Source organism: Ranitomeya variabilis, chromosome 5 (genome assembly GCF_051348905.1).
Source record: "Ranitomeya variabilis isolate aRanVar5 chromosome 5, aRanVar5.hap1, whole genome shotgun sequence".
Taxonomy (NCBI): domain Eukaryota; kingdom Metazoa; phylum Chordata; class Amphibia; order Anura; family Dendrobatidae; genus Ranitomeya; species Ranitomeya variabilis.
In genome coordinates this window covers 424,613,318-424,629,539 of record NC_135236.1, presented here as the reverse complement: position 1 = coordinate 424,629,539, position 16,222 = coordinate 424,613,318, and the positions used below count along the sequence as shown (strand labels likewise).

The following is a 16,222-nucleotide window of genomic DNA, read 5'->3' as shown; positions in this document are numbered from 1 at the left end:
GAGACTGACACAAGCACAAGGGGACATAGGAGACAGGCACATGGGGACACACAGGGACTAATGGGCAAGGGAGACTGGCACACGGGGACACAAGCATAAGGGAGACAGGCTCAAGGGGACACACAGGGACTAATGGGCAAGGGAGACTGGCACACGGGGACAAGGGACACAAGCATAAGGGGACAAGGGAGACAGGCACATGGGGACACACAGGGACTAATGGGCAAGGGAGACTGGCACATGGGGACACAAGCATAAGGGAGACAGGCTCAAGGGGACTCACGGCCCCCTGACCTGCCAGAGCCGCTTGCAGCTGCGACCGTAGTAGTTACGCCGCTGCCTCACACACACACATACTACAGATATCACACACACACACATCATACTACAGATATCACACACACACACACACATCAGTTATTACACACACTACAGATATCACACACACATCATATTACAGATATCACACACATACTACAGTTATCACACACACACACTACAGATATCACACACACACATCATACTACAGATATCACACACACACACACTACAGATAACACACACACACACACTACAGATATCACACACACACACACACACACACTACAGATATCACACACACACACACATACACACACTACAGATATCACACACACACACACATCATACTACAGATATCACACACATACTACAGTTATCACACACACACTACAGATACCACACACACACTACAGATACCACACACACACACACACACACACACACACACACACACACACACACACACACACACCAGAGATACCAGCTCATATACACAACTCACAATCTCCTCTCTGGTACAGGGGTGGCTGATGTAAACCGGCTGCAGCTCCTCAGCTTCTCCTGACTAAGGCTAGTTTCACACTAGCGTCGGGAACAACCCATCGCTGTGCGTCGGGCCGACGTTCCCGACGCTAGTGTGGTCTCCGCCGCACAACGGGGGCAGCGGATGCATTTTTCCCACGCATCCGCTGCCCCATTGTGAGGTGCGGGGAAGTGCGGGGAGGTGGGGGCGGAGTTCCGGCCGTGCATGCGCGGTCGGAAAAAGTGGACCGTCGGGAGCAAAAAACGTTACATGTAAGGTTTTTTTCTCCCGACGGTCCACTACCACACGCCCAAGCGTCGCAAAACGGACGCGACGTTTGGCAATGCGTCGCAAATGCGTCGCTAATGTTAGTCTATGACGAAAAAACGTATCCAGTAAGAACTTTTGCTGGATGCGTATTTTCGGCAAAACGACGCATTTGCGACGTATTGCAGTTAACGCTAGTGTGAAACTAGCCTAAAGCGGCTCTGTCCCGCACCTCCCCCCTGCTCTCGCCTTCTGTCCCGGGGTTATTTTGGCTTTCTCTTAAAGGGAACCTGTCACCCCGTTTTTTCCGTATGAGATAAAAATACTGTTAAATAGGGCCTGAGCTGTGCATTGCAATAGTGTATTTTGTGGACCCCGATTCCCCACCTATGCTGCCGAAATACGTTACCAAAGTAGTCGTTTTCGCCTGTCAATCAGGCTGGTCTGGTCAGATGGGCGTGGTGTCTTCCCCCAGATCTTGCTTAGTTTTCCGTTGGTGGCGTAGTGGTGTGCGCATGTCCAAGGTCCCGAATCCACTGCACAGGGGAGTGAAAATAGCGTGATGTGCGACATTTCATTGGTGATCGGTGGGGGCGGCCATCTTCCTTTGGCCGCGCGTGCGCAGAAGCGGCGCTCTGCTGGCCGCGGCTTCAGGAAAATGGCCGCAGGATGCCGCGCGTGCCCAGATGGAGATCGCGGCGGCCATTTTCCTGAAGCAGAGATGCGACACCTCGTACACACCCTACTCCGCTCCGTACACCCCCGACTCCGCTCCGTACACCTCGTACACACACGGCTCCGCTCCGTACACCTCGTACACACACGGCTCCGCTCCGTACACCTCGTACACACACGGCTCCGCTCCGTACACCTCGTACACACACGGCTCCGCTCCGTACACCTCGTACACACACGGCTCCGCTCCGTACACCTCGTACACACACGGCTCCGCTCCGTACACCTCGTACACACACGGCTCCGCTCCGTACACCTCGTACACACACGGCTCCGCTCCGTACACCTCGTACACACCCGGCTCCGCTCCGTACACCTCGTACACACCCGGCTCCGCTCCGTACACCTCGTACACACACGGCTCCGCTCCGTACACCTCGTACACACCCGGCTCCGCTCCGTACACCTCGTACACACCCGGCTCCGCTCCGTACACCTCGTACACACACGGCTCCGCTCCGTACACCTCGTACACACCCGGCTCCGCTCCGTACACCTCATACACACACTGCTCTGCTCCGTACACCTCATGCACACCCAGCTCTGCTCCGTACACCTCATACACACACGGCTCCGCTCTGTACACCTCATACACACACTGCTCTGCTACATCCACCCAAACCCCTCCTGACCTCACACAAAAGCTTACCCTCCTCCGGCATGATGACAAACAGCACTGCACTACTGTCCTGCACTACACGGAAGCCCTTGATCATGTGACTCCAACTCCTCCCCTCCTGTGACCTCATCACAGGTCCTGTGCGCACAGAGCAGTGGCAGCTATAGTAGTGGTGTGCGGCTCTCTGCGGTGGAGGGGCTCTGCTGCGGGTCAAATGCAGTCCCACCCGTGATCGCGAGTGCACGCGCAGCAGGGCCTGTAAGGAAGAATTATTTAAAGGGCCGGCGGCCCATTTTGTAGCTTAGAGTTCTTAGGAGCCCGCCCAGTCTGCTGGACTGGGTGGGCCCCTAAGCACTGCGGGGCCCCGTCGCAATTGCGACCCCTGCGACCGCGGTAGTTACGCCCCTGAAATCAGCTATTATTACCTGACCCTTCATATATCTCCCACCAATACATTCTGTATACATTTGAATGGAAAGAAGGCCGTGTGTGCAGCCACATCTCCAGTAAAGTACATGGAGGATGCAGTGGGGTGAAATAGGTGATCCATCACTCACCTCATAAGGGAAGATCCCAAAGGTGGCATTTATGACAGCATTGAGGATGTGTGAGGTGCCCTGTCTATACGAAGTGCATCAAGTGTACCATGCCATGCACTGATCATGTGGGCCAGAGGATTCTGGGGGCCACTAATGCATAGAGCCCATGAGGGATTCACCTATTCCCCTGTGGCCAAATCTGTTTATGGTTATCATAATTAATAAATATAAAATATATAATATATATCAAGATATATGTATATATAAATACCTGCGCTAAAAAATGCATGTGTAAGACTGCATAGCTATTTACCTTGAGAAAGAGAGTGAAGGAAAAATGCTGAAGATAATGAAATAGTCGGTAATGAATCTGTATATTGGTCCGTGGGTATATTAACCTGGATTTTCCAACTCTGGGGACAGGAATAAATACACACAAGTAGTGAGCAATAAAAAAAATAAGCAACAATATTTGAAACTAAGGGCAACAACTATACTTATAGAACAGAATTTGCGAAGCTGTACTAAAAATGCTGTATTTAAAATTACACGCGGTAATAAAATGAAATAACAAGGAGTTAGTTACATACTGTTCAACGTGCGGACTCTTGAGACTGGAGAAAGCCGGCAACAAAGGGCACTGGTAACTTAGTCCAAATAGTAGTAAGTAAATTACTTTCTTAGTTTATAAGCACCGATGTGCAAAGACATTGATTCCTTTGGCGTGCTGTCCCGGCCGGTGACAGCCGCCCGTGCAGGGGAAAAAAAATACCTGTAGATACGCGCTCGAGAAACGTTGCAGCTGACAGGACCTTCGCTGTATTCGGGTCACGTGACCAGAGCGTCACGTGGTGCCCCGGCTTGAAAGTACGGAGCACTACAGGAGCCAAAAAACCAACGCGTTTCGGAATAAACACGGATTCCTTCTTCAGGGTATGGCTCCCGTTGTGCTTTATTGGCTATATATAGCCTTGGCTCCCATATCGTGTGTCAGTCAAAAGCGAAGAGTTCCACTCCCGTGTTCAATCCCTTCGGCTTTAAAGTGTCCAATTCAAAAATATACCTAGTTTCCTCCCTAGACATCTGCTTGATATAGTCACCTTTACGCCAGTTGGTGTGTACCACCTTAATTCCAAACACTTTGGTCCCTGATATGGAACCCCCATGACAAATTAAAAAGTGCTTTGAAAGCGGATGGTCTCCACATTTTTTCTTTATATTACGGAGATGTTCACTAATTCTCTTATTTAGAGGACGTTTTGTACGTCCTATATAAAGTTTTTTACAGGGACATTCTATTGCATAAATCACTCCCTTAGTGGTACAAGTAATGAAATCAGGGATTTCTATCTGTGACCCATTGTGAGATGTCACAAATTTCTGTTTCATTAGATTAAGCGATCTACACACTCCGCATTTTCGACATGGGAAAAAACCTTTTAGTATTTGTTTAAAAGGGCCTGCATATTTCTTTATTGAAATTGGGCGCTGCACAGTAGGGGCGATCAGGAGACCTAGATTACGTGCCCTTCTATACACAAAACTAGGATGATTTAGAAGTTTATCTCCTATAATTTTATCATCTTTTAGGAGTGGCCAATGTTTTTTAATAATATTTCTCAGAATCCGAGTATTTGAATTGTACTGTGTGATGATAGGGATAGAAACTTTCTCATCACTTTTTGTACGGGTGTCCACATTAACAATCTGATTGCTCAGGAGGTTCTCTCTAGAGATATCTCCCACATCATTTCTTGTTCTAATCAGTTGGTTACGGTCATAACCTTTGTTTACAAATTTTTCTATCAACATATCGGATTCTTTGGCATAATCATCCATTTTAGAACAGTTCCGATTTATTCGCATAAACTGGCTACGTGGGACATTAAGCAACCATCTGGGAAGATGACAACTTCCCATAGAGATGAAGCTGTTGGAATCTGTCGTTTTTTGATATGTTTTAGTGTGAATACTGCCATTTTCTATAAAAATATTTAAGTCTAAAAAATGAACACTTTCTTTATTAATAGTTGCAGAAAATTGAAGATAAAATTCATTGGTATTAATACTAGTTAAAAACTGATTCAATGAGACGTCATCCCCCTCCCATATAAAGAGGATGTCGTCTATGAATCTAAGCCATAGGGCCAGGCCCGCGCGCAGACTGCCCCCCTGGAAAATGTGGAGGTCCTCCCACATACCCACATAGAGGTTGGCATAGCTGGGCGCGAACCTGGTCCCCATGGCTGTACCCCATTGCTGGGTGTAGTAGTTCGCTTTATATTTAAAAACATTATGAGTTAAAATAAAAGTCGCGCACTTTTTTAAAAAATCAATTTTAGTTGAAGAAAATAATTTCGATGAGTTTAAAAAGTGACTCATTGCTGTAGTGCCTTTTTCGTGCTGTATAACAGTATACAGCGAGGCTACATCTAGAGTTCCAAAAATATAATTTTCCTTCCATTGTATTTTATTTAGAATTTGTAATACATGCTTACTATCCTTTAAATAAGCAGGTAATGTTGGAACTAAATTTTGCAAAAAACAATCCACATAATGGGATAGATTTGAGGTTAAACTTCCAATCCCTGAAATAATGGGGCGGCCTGGAGGGTTTTTTGTATCCTTGTGGATTTTTGGAAGATGGTAAAAGATAGGGATCCTGGGATGCGGAGTATAAATGTAATCAAACTCTTGTTTATTAATTAGACCCTGTTCTAGGCCTGTATCCAAAAGTACCTTTAGGTCTTGTATGTATTGCACTGTAGGATCCCTATCTAGCTTCTTATATGTTCTTATATCACCTAGAAGTCGTAGGGATTCTTTATCATAATAGGCCTCATCGAGGATGACAATGCCGCCCCCTTTGTCCGCTGGACGGATCACAATGTCTCCTTTTTGTTGTAAATTATAAACCGCTTCTCGTTCTTTTTTTGATAAATTAAATTTAAATTTAGAGCATTTTTTCTCGCTGGTGGCCTTAATCTCATTAATAACATTTTTCTGAAAGGCCTCAAAGGCTTCAGAATATTCATTCAAAGGGTTAAATGTTGACTTAGGTCATAGATTGGTATATGTGTCTATTTGTGGTACATTATTCGACAGTTCATTAGTATCCTTCTTCATAAAGTGTTTCTTTATTGCTAGTTTGCGCATGAATTGCTTAACCCCAATAAAAGCTTGAAATTTATTGAATTTAGCGGCTGGGGCATATTTTAAACCCTTCTGAAGTAAACGGGTTTCATTATCTTTTAATTTGTATTTGCTTAGATTATATATTTTTTGTATGTCCCCCGTTACTTTTTCACATAGTTTTTTCTTTTTTTGGGTGAGTTTCCCCGCCCTACAGCCCCTGAAACGTGCCTTTTTTGGCCCAATTGAAAAAAAGGATTGATAGTTTTCTGGGTGTTTTGAGTTTGTTGTATTCTTGTTTTTGTTCTGACTTGCGGCATAGATGTACCGCTAGTATGTGGTTCTAATGCATTATTTATAGATGACTCATTAATCGGATCCAAAGACTCAAAACGATTATGTGTTAGCAAAGGAGTCACAGTCAATGTCAAATCCTCATGAATGTTATTAGATTCCGTCTGTATCGTAATCAATGAAGTGAGATTATCCTGAGTATTCATTATAATTGGTTCATCATTATTAGCAGAAATAGAGGAGGGGGTAGGCGTGGGATATACTGAATATTCTTCCTCCGATGAAATAGTAGATAGAAGACTACCATCTGCTTGGTCTATTGTTTTTAGTTCATTATAGTTCATTATACCCCCCTCTTGGTTCAAATGGAGGGATAGCGTCGCGACCAAATTTCTTTTTTTTCTTTTCAATTATTTCTCTTTCTTTATTGTTCACCCGATTTTTTATACTATTAGAGAGACTTCGTATCTCTGGGTGATCTTTATAAGGGTCAATTTCTTTGAATAATCTCGAGATTTCACATTTACTAGCCATTAATTGGTCCTTTCTTTTATTAATTATAAAGGAAACTGCTTGTTTTGAAAAAAATTTTAACAGAGAATCCCATTCTTTAAGGGTTGTATCATCACCTATATCTCCTGACAGGTGTTTCTGAATTTGTAAGCCTTTTGGGATACTGTCAAAAGCTAAATATCTTTCAAGGGTGACTACTTCCCATAGATCCCTTGTTTCTTTAAGGAGTAATTGTTCTAGTAATCTTAATGAATTTTTAATATTCAGTATATTATTTTCATCAATGATATTGGGTTTATTCTGTTGTCCTAGATTGAAGAACGACTGAATATATTGAATGCGCTCTTTTCTATCCTCCCACAAGATACTCATTTTAATAGCATTTTCTTTTTAAAAAAATTTTTTATATTATTTATTAAATAAGTTTAGGTAAAATAGTAAGGAGGTATCTAACTTCTATTGATCAAAAGCTGCCAGCTACCAAATAATGGTTTTATTAAAACAGTGTGGAAAAGTGGTGTAGCGGCGCTAATGAAAAAAAGAAGAAAAAAAGATGAAGTGCATTAAAAGCAGCTGGTATAGCCCCTAAACCATAAAGGGGCAAAAAATTGAACTAATAAATATAAAATATATAATATATATCAAGATATATGTATATATAAATACCTGCGCTAAAAAATGCATGTGTAAGACTGCATAGCTATTTACCTTGAGAAAGAGAGTGAAGGAAAAATGCTGAAGATAATGAAATAGTCGGTAATGAATCTGTATATTGGTCCGTGGGTATATTAACCTGGATTTTCCAACTCTGGGGACAGGAATAAATACACACAAGTAGTGAGCAATAAAAAAAATAAGCAACAATATTTGAAACTAAGGGCAACAACTATACTTATAGAACAGAATTTGCGAAGCTGTACTAAAAATGCTGTATTTAAAATTACACGCGGTAATAAAATGAAATAACAAGGAGTTAGTTACATACTGTTCAACGTGCGGACTCTTGAGACTGGAGAAAGCCGGCAACAAAGGGCACTGGTAACTTAGTCCAAATAGTAGTAAGTAAATTACTTTCTTAGTTTATAAGCACCGATGTGCAAAGACATTGATTCCTTTGGCGTGCTGTCCCGGCCGGTGACAGCCGCCCGTGCAGGGGAAAAAAAAATACCTGTAGATACGCGCTCGAGAAACGTTGCAGCTGACGTAGCAATAAAGAAACACTTTATGAAGAAGGATACTAATGAACTGTCGAATAATGTACCACAAATAGACACATATACCAATCTACGACCTAAGTCAACATTTAACCCTTTGAATGAATATTCTGAAGCCTTTGAGGCCTTTCAGAAAAATGTTATTAATGAGATTAAGGCCACCAGCGAGAAAAAATGCTCTAAATTTAAATTTAATTTATCAAAAAAAGAACGAGAAGCGGTTTATAATTTACAACAAAAAGGAGACATTGTGATCCGTCCAGCGGACAAAGGGGGCGGCATTGTCATCCTCGATGAGGCCTATTATGATAAAGAATCCCTACGACTTCTAGGTGATATAAGAACATATAAGAAGCTAGATAGGGATCCTACAGTGCAATACATACAAGACCTAAAGGTACTTTTGGATACAGGCCTAGAACAGGGTCTAATTAATAAACAAGAGTTTGATTACATTTATACTCCGCATCCCAGGATCCCTATCTTTTACCATCTTCCAAAAATCCACAAGGATACAAAAAACCCTCCAGGCCGCCCCATTATTTCAGGGATTGGAAGTTTAACCTCAAATCTATCCCATTATGTGGATTGTTTTTTGCAAAATTTAGTTCCAACATTACCTGCTTATTTAAAGGATAGTAAGCATGTATTACAAATTCTAAATAAAATACAATGGAAGGAAAATTATATTTTTGGAACTCTAGATGTAGCCTCGCTGTATACTGTTATACAGCACGAAAAAGGCACTACAGCAATGAGTCACTTTTTAAACTCATCGAAATTATTTTCTTCAACTAAAATTGATTTTTTTAAAAAGTGCGCGACTTTTATTTTAACTCATAATGTTTTTAAATATAAAGCGAACTACTACACCCAGCAATGGGGTACAGCCATGGGGACCAGGTTCGCGCCCAGCTATGCCAACCTCTATGTGGGTATGTGGGAGGACCTCCACATTTTCCAGGGGGGCAGTCTGCGCGCGGGCCTGGCCCTATGGCTTAGATTCATAGACGACATCCTCTTTATATGGGAGGGGGATGACGTCTCATTGAATCAGTTTTTAACTAGTATTAATACCAATGAATTTTATCTTCAATTTTCTGCAACTATTAATAAAGAAAGTGTTCATTTTTTAGACTTAAATATTTTTATAGAAAATGGCAGTATTCACACTAAAACATATCAAAAAACGACAGATTCCAACAGCTTCATCTCTATGGGAAGTTGTCATCTTCCCAGATGGTTGCTTAATGTCCCACGTAGCCAGTTTATGCGAATAAATCGGAACTGTTCTAAAATGGATGATTATGCCAAAGAATCCGATATGTTGATAGAAAAATTTGTAAACAAAGGTTATGACCGTAACCAACTGATTAGAACAAGAAATGATGTGGGAGATATCTCTAGAGAGAACCTCCTGAGCAATCAGATTGTTAATGTGGACACCCGTACAAAAAGTGATGAGAAAGTTTCTATCCCTATCATCACACAGTACAATTCAAATACTCGGATTCTGAGAAATATTATTAAAAAACATTGGCCACTCCTAAAAGATGATAAAATTATAGGAGATAAACTTCTAAATCATCCTAGTTTTGTGTATAGAAGGGCACGTAATCTAGGTCTCCTGATCGCCCCTACTGTGCAGCGCCCAATTTCAATAAAGAAATATGCAGGCCCTTTTAAACAAATACTAAAAGGTTTTTTCCCATGTCGAAAATGCGGAGTGTGTAGATCGCTTAATCTAATGAAACAGAAATTTGTGACATCTCACAATGGGTCACAGATAGAAATCCCTGATTTCATTACTTGTACCACTAAGGGAGTGATTTATGCAATAGAATGTCCCTGTAAAAAACTTTATATAGGACGTACAAAACGTCCTCTAAATAAGAGAATTAGTGAACATCTCCGTAATATAAAGAAAAAATGTGGAGACCATCCGCTTTCAAAGCACTTTTTAATTTGTCATGGGGGTTCCATATCAGGGACCAAAGTGTTTGGAATTAAGGTGGTACACACCAACTGGCGTAAAGGTGACTATATCAAGCAGATGTCTAGGGAGGAAACTAGGTATATTTTTGAATTGGACACTTTAAAGCCGAAGGGATTGAACACGGGAGTGGAACTCTTCGCTTTTGACTGACACACGATATGGGAGCCAAGGCTATATATAGCCAATAAAGCACAACGGGAGCCATACCCTGAAGAAGGAATCCGTGTTTATTCCGAAACGCGTTGGTTTTTTGGCTCCTGTAGTGCTCCGTACTTTCAAGCCGGGGCACCACGTGACGCTCTGGTCACGTGACCCGAATACAGCGAAGGTCCTGTCAGCTGCAACGTTTCTCGAGCGCGTATCTACAGGTATTTTTTTTCCCCTGCACGGGCGGCTGTCACCGGCCGGGACAGCACGCCAAAGGAATCAATGTCTTTGCACATCGGTGCTTATAAACTAAGAAAGTAATTTACTTACTACTATTTGGACTAAGTTACCAGTGCCCTTTGTTGCCGGCTTTCTCCAGTCTCAAGAGTCCGCACGTTGAACAGTATGTAACTAACTCCTTGTTATTTCATTTTATTACCGCGTGTAATTTTAAATACAGCATTTTTAGTACAGCTTCGCAAATTCTGTTCTATAAGTATAGTTGTTGCCCTTAGTTTCAAATATTGTTGCTTATTTTTTTTATTGCTCACTACTTGTGTGTATTTATTCCTGTCCCCAGAGTTGGAAAATCCAGGTTAATATACCCACGGACCAATATACAGATTCATTACCGACTATTTCATTATCTTCAGCATTTTTCCTTCACTCTCTTTCTCAAGGTAAATAGCTATGCAGTCTTACACATGCATTTTTTAGCGCAGGTATTTATATATACATATATCTTGATATATATTATATATTTTATATTTATTAGTTCAATTTTTTGCCCCTTTATGGTTTAGGGGCTATACCAGCTGCTTTTAATGCACTTCATCTTTTTTTCTTCTTTTTTTCATTAGCGCCGCTACACCACTTTTCCACACGGTTATCATAATTAATACAGGCTGTTTAGAATCTTTAATGTAGACGTCATTACGTAAATACATACTAAAATGCTTAAAAACACATATTCATGTGTCTTCAGTGCTGGAGTTGGCCGAACAGGGACATTCATTGCTCTGGACCGAATCCTCCAACAAGTGGACACCAAAGACTCAGTGGATATTTATGGAGCTGTTCACGATCTACGATTTCATCGTGTGCACATGGTTCAAACTGAGGTGAGAAGGCTTCTCTGACAAAGGAGCTGTGCCTAATGATTAGACCCTAATTCTTCATTGTATCTGAGATGACGTTTCGCTTCATGGCGGTTGATGCTGGGCTATTGCTATTATTTTAAGGCTTGGATGTGCAAGTGTCTCCAAGTTGTCTCGTTCTAAGAAATACACTAGTAACCAATACATGTAACCAAAGAGTGAGTGGTTAACTGGAGAATTGCAGTTACGGTAATTGTTACTGCCAAGCAGTTACATCCCATTCATTTCTTGTTACTCTAGGGGGAAAAGGAGTACACAAGTAAGTTGCTTGCATATATAAGCACACATTATAAAATTGTACGGCCATAAATTTATGCAAAGCTATATGGAATTTGCAGTTTCTGCTCGCCATTTGTGCTAGGAAAGCTCCTGGCTAAAGATGGGCAGTCTCCAGTCTATCAGCCAGGTTAGGAGTTCCAGTGGACAGGAGGCTCATGAACCTTTTACCTTCCAAGATCCCCAGCGTGGCTTTGGATTAGTCGAGCTGGTGCAATGCCATCTGTGATTCACGTTAGATGAATGACATTGTGCAAGGCCTCGCTAGTCAAATGTGCCACAAACAAAGAATAACTGCTTAGATTTTTGCACCAGAAGCAGTGTGAAAGACTGGTGGAAAACATGCCAAGACGCATGAAAGCTGTGATTAAAAATCATGGTTATTCCACAAAATATTGATTTCTGAACTCTTCCTGAGTTAAAACTTTAGTATTGTGGTTTCTAAATGATTATGCACTTGTTTTCTTTGCATTGTTTGAGGTCTGAAGGCACTGGTTTTTTTTTAATTTTGACCATTTCTCCTTTTTTTACAATACAAAATGTATTGCTTGGAAATTCGAAGACATGTTGTCAGTAGTTTATAGAATAAAAGAACAATTTGCATTTTACTCCAAAATATACCTGTAAAGAGAAAAATCAGACAAACTGAACATTTTGCAGTGGTCTCTTTACTTTTGCCAGAGCTGTATGTCAAATGTATCCATAGACTATAGGGTTTTTTTGGCCTCCAAAGGCCCGCTCACACAAGCGTATAACATGGTCGACTGCTATGCGATGTTCTATTGCCAAGCACTTGGACCAGTGTTATACTATGGGGCAGTGCAAATCTGCAATTTTTTTCTCATGCTGATTAGCCATGAGAGAACAATCGCAGCATCTGACAATCGGATCACGAGCACCCATACAATTCTATGGGTGCATGTGAAAAATGCAGATACAGAGAATGGAGAAAATGAATAATTTAAGTTCTCCGCACCTGAGCTCCCTTTCTCTCATGTGAGAGAATCAGATCACACTATGGTGGCACTCTGTCAGAGTTTGATCTGAGTGACATTGGCATAATCATCCCGAATCTCTCTCATGAGTGAATCGACGGCCATGTGAGCCCTTAAACTGTGTAGGAAAGCACAGCTTGCGTCACTATTCTATAAGGAGGCATCCAATATATGCTTCTTTTTTTTTCAGTACGTGAACCAGTAGCTAATCTTTGGCACTATGTGACTATACAGAGGCATGTGTCAGATATATCCTCCTGACATATTAGGTGGGGAATAATTATATTTCTACAGCGTCCACATATTCTGCAGCACTTAAGAAATCAGAGGGAACAAGTACAAACCATATAAGACTTTACAGAGTAACATAAACAGTCTTGGCATAAAGTGTTGGCAAGCTTGAAATTGTTCCAGCGGGGGGGCTGTAGGAACGCAGTTAAACGAAAGCTCCCCATGACTGCGTTGCCAAGGGGACTGGGGGAGCATTGTTTAAAATTAAAGCAAGGTCAGTGGGGATTGGTTTAAGGGGAGGAGGAAAGGGGTGGCCTGTAGCTTGTAGGGCGGGCTTTTAGGAAAAGTGCGGGAAGGGGGCCATTACCTGGTTAGGCAGCAGAGTGAGAAGACGCACAATGTCCTCTGTAGATGCATTGGTGGGGCAGTTGCGGGAGATGGCGCGGTCCAGGCGCAGTGGCTGGCTGGAGGAACAGCTGGCATCTCTTCTGGGTGGCTCCGGTGTCCAGGGGACCAGATCCAGGAGGACCCGTCCCCCAGAGCGTTTGTCACCGGAGCTTGGAGCGCGCGGCAGACGCCGGCCACGGAGCCCCTCTCGGGACCCTGCGGAGGGCGCGGGCCGCGGGTCACCAACTCTCCCCGGCCCGCCCTCTGGCAGGAATCCTCCGGCCGGCGCTGCTGGCGCTGGGCGGCGATCCGGAGCATCAGCGGTGCAGGCCCGAAGTGAGGTGCGGGCTGCACCGGAAGTAGCTGGAGTAGTTCCGGTTCAAGGGCAGAGTATGGCGGCGGTGAGCAGGAGTGGTACCCGGCGCGGAGCAGCAAGGACGGCTGCGCCGGCGCCTGCGACGTCGACGACGAGGAGCCCTCAAGGAACAGCGGTGGTGCGGAGGGCCGGCAGGAATGAAGGCAGCGGTCCGGCGGCGGGTAGCATTGGGTCTGACCCACCCCAGGTGCCTGGCAGGGGCGGCGTTTCAAGAGGCAGGGCGACGGGCAGGCGTACTTCAACCCCCAGCCTGGCCCAGTCCGGAGGGGCCGTAGTTCGGCAGATGCTGGGGCTCGTGGCAGGGCCCAGCAAGAAGACAGGCATGGAGACGGGTTGGCAGCCGCCAGGTCCAGGTCGCCCAGAAGGTCGAGGGAGAGGTCCATTTCGTCTGCTCTGGTCCCCCCTGGTGACGAGGAGGCCAGGGGCGCGGGCCAGGAGCAACACAGCAGCGAGGAGGATTCCGGATCCGGGAGTGACCCACGCGACTTCGGTGATCGCACAGCTGGCGGGGACACAGCACCTGCGCAGCTTCGTGAGTATGAGGCTGATTCTTTTGCGGTGATGGATAGTGGAATACGGTCTGGGGATAACTTGTATGGGGGGGTCAATTTGGCAGGGAGAGGGGGGGCTAGCTCTGTTGGTGTTCCGGGGGTCAGGGAGCTTTTGGAGGGTATGTCTCAGATTTTGAGGAGATTGGATGGGGGGGGGGGCCCTGATAGTGTGAGGTCATCTCCGGTAGGTGCGTGGTTGCCGGGGTCCGGCCAGGGTGCCAGGGTGGTAGTGGGATCTGGTAGAGCGAGTGGCGTTGAGCAAGTGTCGGCGGCAGGGGTGTCAGTGTCGGTTCAAACGGAAAAGGAAAAAGGGGATACGATTAAATTGGATGATAGAGCTAAGGGAGAGGTTTACGTGTGTTTTGAGGGGCCGTTAGGGGCTCACTTAAAGAAAGAAATAAAGGAAAAAATTTGGAAAGATGAATATGTGGAGATTTTCTCCCTCTTGCCTTTGGAGAAGTTTAATCTAGATAAGGGTAAGAAGGAGGATAGTAAAAAGGAGGAGGAAGAAAAGAGGCGCTGGCGCTTAATACCGCAGACTTTTGTGAATTGGCAGCAGGCGTTTTCAATCTTGGCGAGTGTTATTGGGGAAAAGTTTCCTGAGAACTGTTCGGGCCTGTTTTGCTACTTGGATGCTATAGGGGAGGCATATAGAGCGCACGGAGGCCAGGCGTGGCTGCGGTATGATGAGCAGTTTCGGCAAAGGAAGGCGGTCAGGGCCGAGATAAAATGGGAGCAAAAAGACATAGGGTTGTGGTTGAAAGTTATGGCTCCAACGCGGTTTGGGCAGTCCTTTCATGGGGGGGAGGGGGTAGCGGTCAGCAGTCCGGACAGGGAGCTGAGGGACAGGTGTCACAAGGGGCTAAGGACAAAACAGGGACGTGTTGGCAGTTTAATGATGGCCAATGCAAATATGGCAGTACATGCAAGTTCAAGCATGTCTGTTCTCACTGCAGCGGGGCCTCGCATGGAGCAGCCAAATGTTTTAAAAAAGCAAGGGGTAAACCAGCAGTGGGAGGCGGTCAAGGGGGCGACACCAGTGAAGGTTCAAAGGATGGCCCCTTATCTAAGTAGGTATCCAGATCGGGAAAAGGCGAGGTTACTATGGGACGGGTTTTCTGAGGGTTTTCGGATTCCTCATCCGGCTCATGCTATCCCGTTTTCAAAAAAGAATTTGAGGTCGGCCAATTTACAGGCGGAGGTAGTTACAGCTAAATTGTTGAAGGAGGTGGAGTTTAGGCGTATGGAGGGGCCGTTTAGCGTGTTACCAATGGAAGGGGTGGTTGTTTCGCCTCTGGGGGTTGTCCCTAAAAAGGAGCCTAACAAGTTCCGCCTGATTCAGCATCTGTTGTATCCGAAGGGCCAGTCAGTTAATGACGGCATAGCCGAGGAGCTTTGTTCGGTGGTATATACTTCTTTCGATGCTGCGGTACAATGGGTGCGTAGGTATGGAGCCGGTGCCTTAATGGCTAAGACGGACGTCGAGTCGGCTTTCCGATTGCTTCCGGTTCACCCCGATAGTATCCCGTTGTTAGGCTGTTTTTGGAACAGGGGGTTTTATTTGGATAGGTGTTTGCCTATGGGTTGTTCGATTTGATGTTCGTTGTTTGAGTCTTTTAGTTCTTTTATTGAGTGGGTTGTTCGGGATGTTTCCCAAATTCCATCTGTCATCCATTATTTGGATGATTTTTTGTTTGTTGGCCCGCCGGATTCTTTGTTGTGCGGAAATTTGTTGGCTAGCATGGAATGGGTGGCGGGTCAGTTTGGTGTGCCTTTGGCGCGGGAAAAAACGGAGGGACCTTGCACGGCTTTGAGTTTTCTGGGTATCCTCATAGATTCGGAGCGGATGGAGTGCAGGTTACCTGAGGAGAAGTTGCTTGCGTTACGTCAGGAGGTGCTGAGATGTGAAAAATTGCGCAAGGTTACGTTAAAAGAATTGCAGTCGCTGT

The 16,222-nt window shown here is 44.5% G+C and overlaps 1 protein-coding gene across 2 annotated transcripts in view; it reads left to right on the top strand.

Moving 5' to 3' along the window:
* The window catches only part of PTPRB (protein tyrosine phosphatase receptor type B), a 229,405-nt gene that overhangs the window by 197,596 nt on the left and 15,587 nt on the right, over positions 1-16,222 (top strand). For both annotated transcript variants that reach the window (XM_077265275.1, XM_077265276.1), the window contains one exon: positions 11,286-11,421. In XM_077265275.1, coding sequence (XP_077121390.1) covers positions 11,286-11,421 — 136 coding nt within the window. The remainder of the gene's footprint in view (positions 1-11,285; positions 11,422-16,222) is intronic.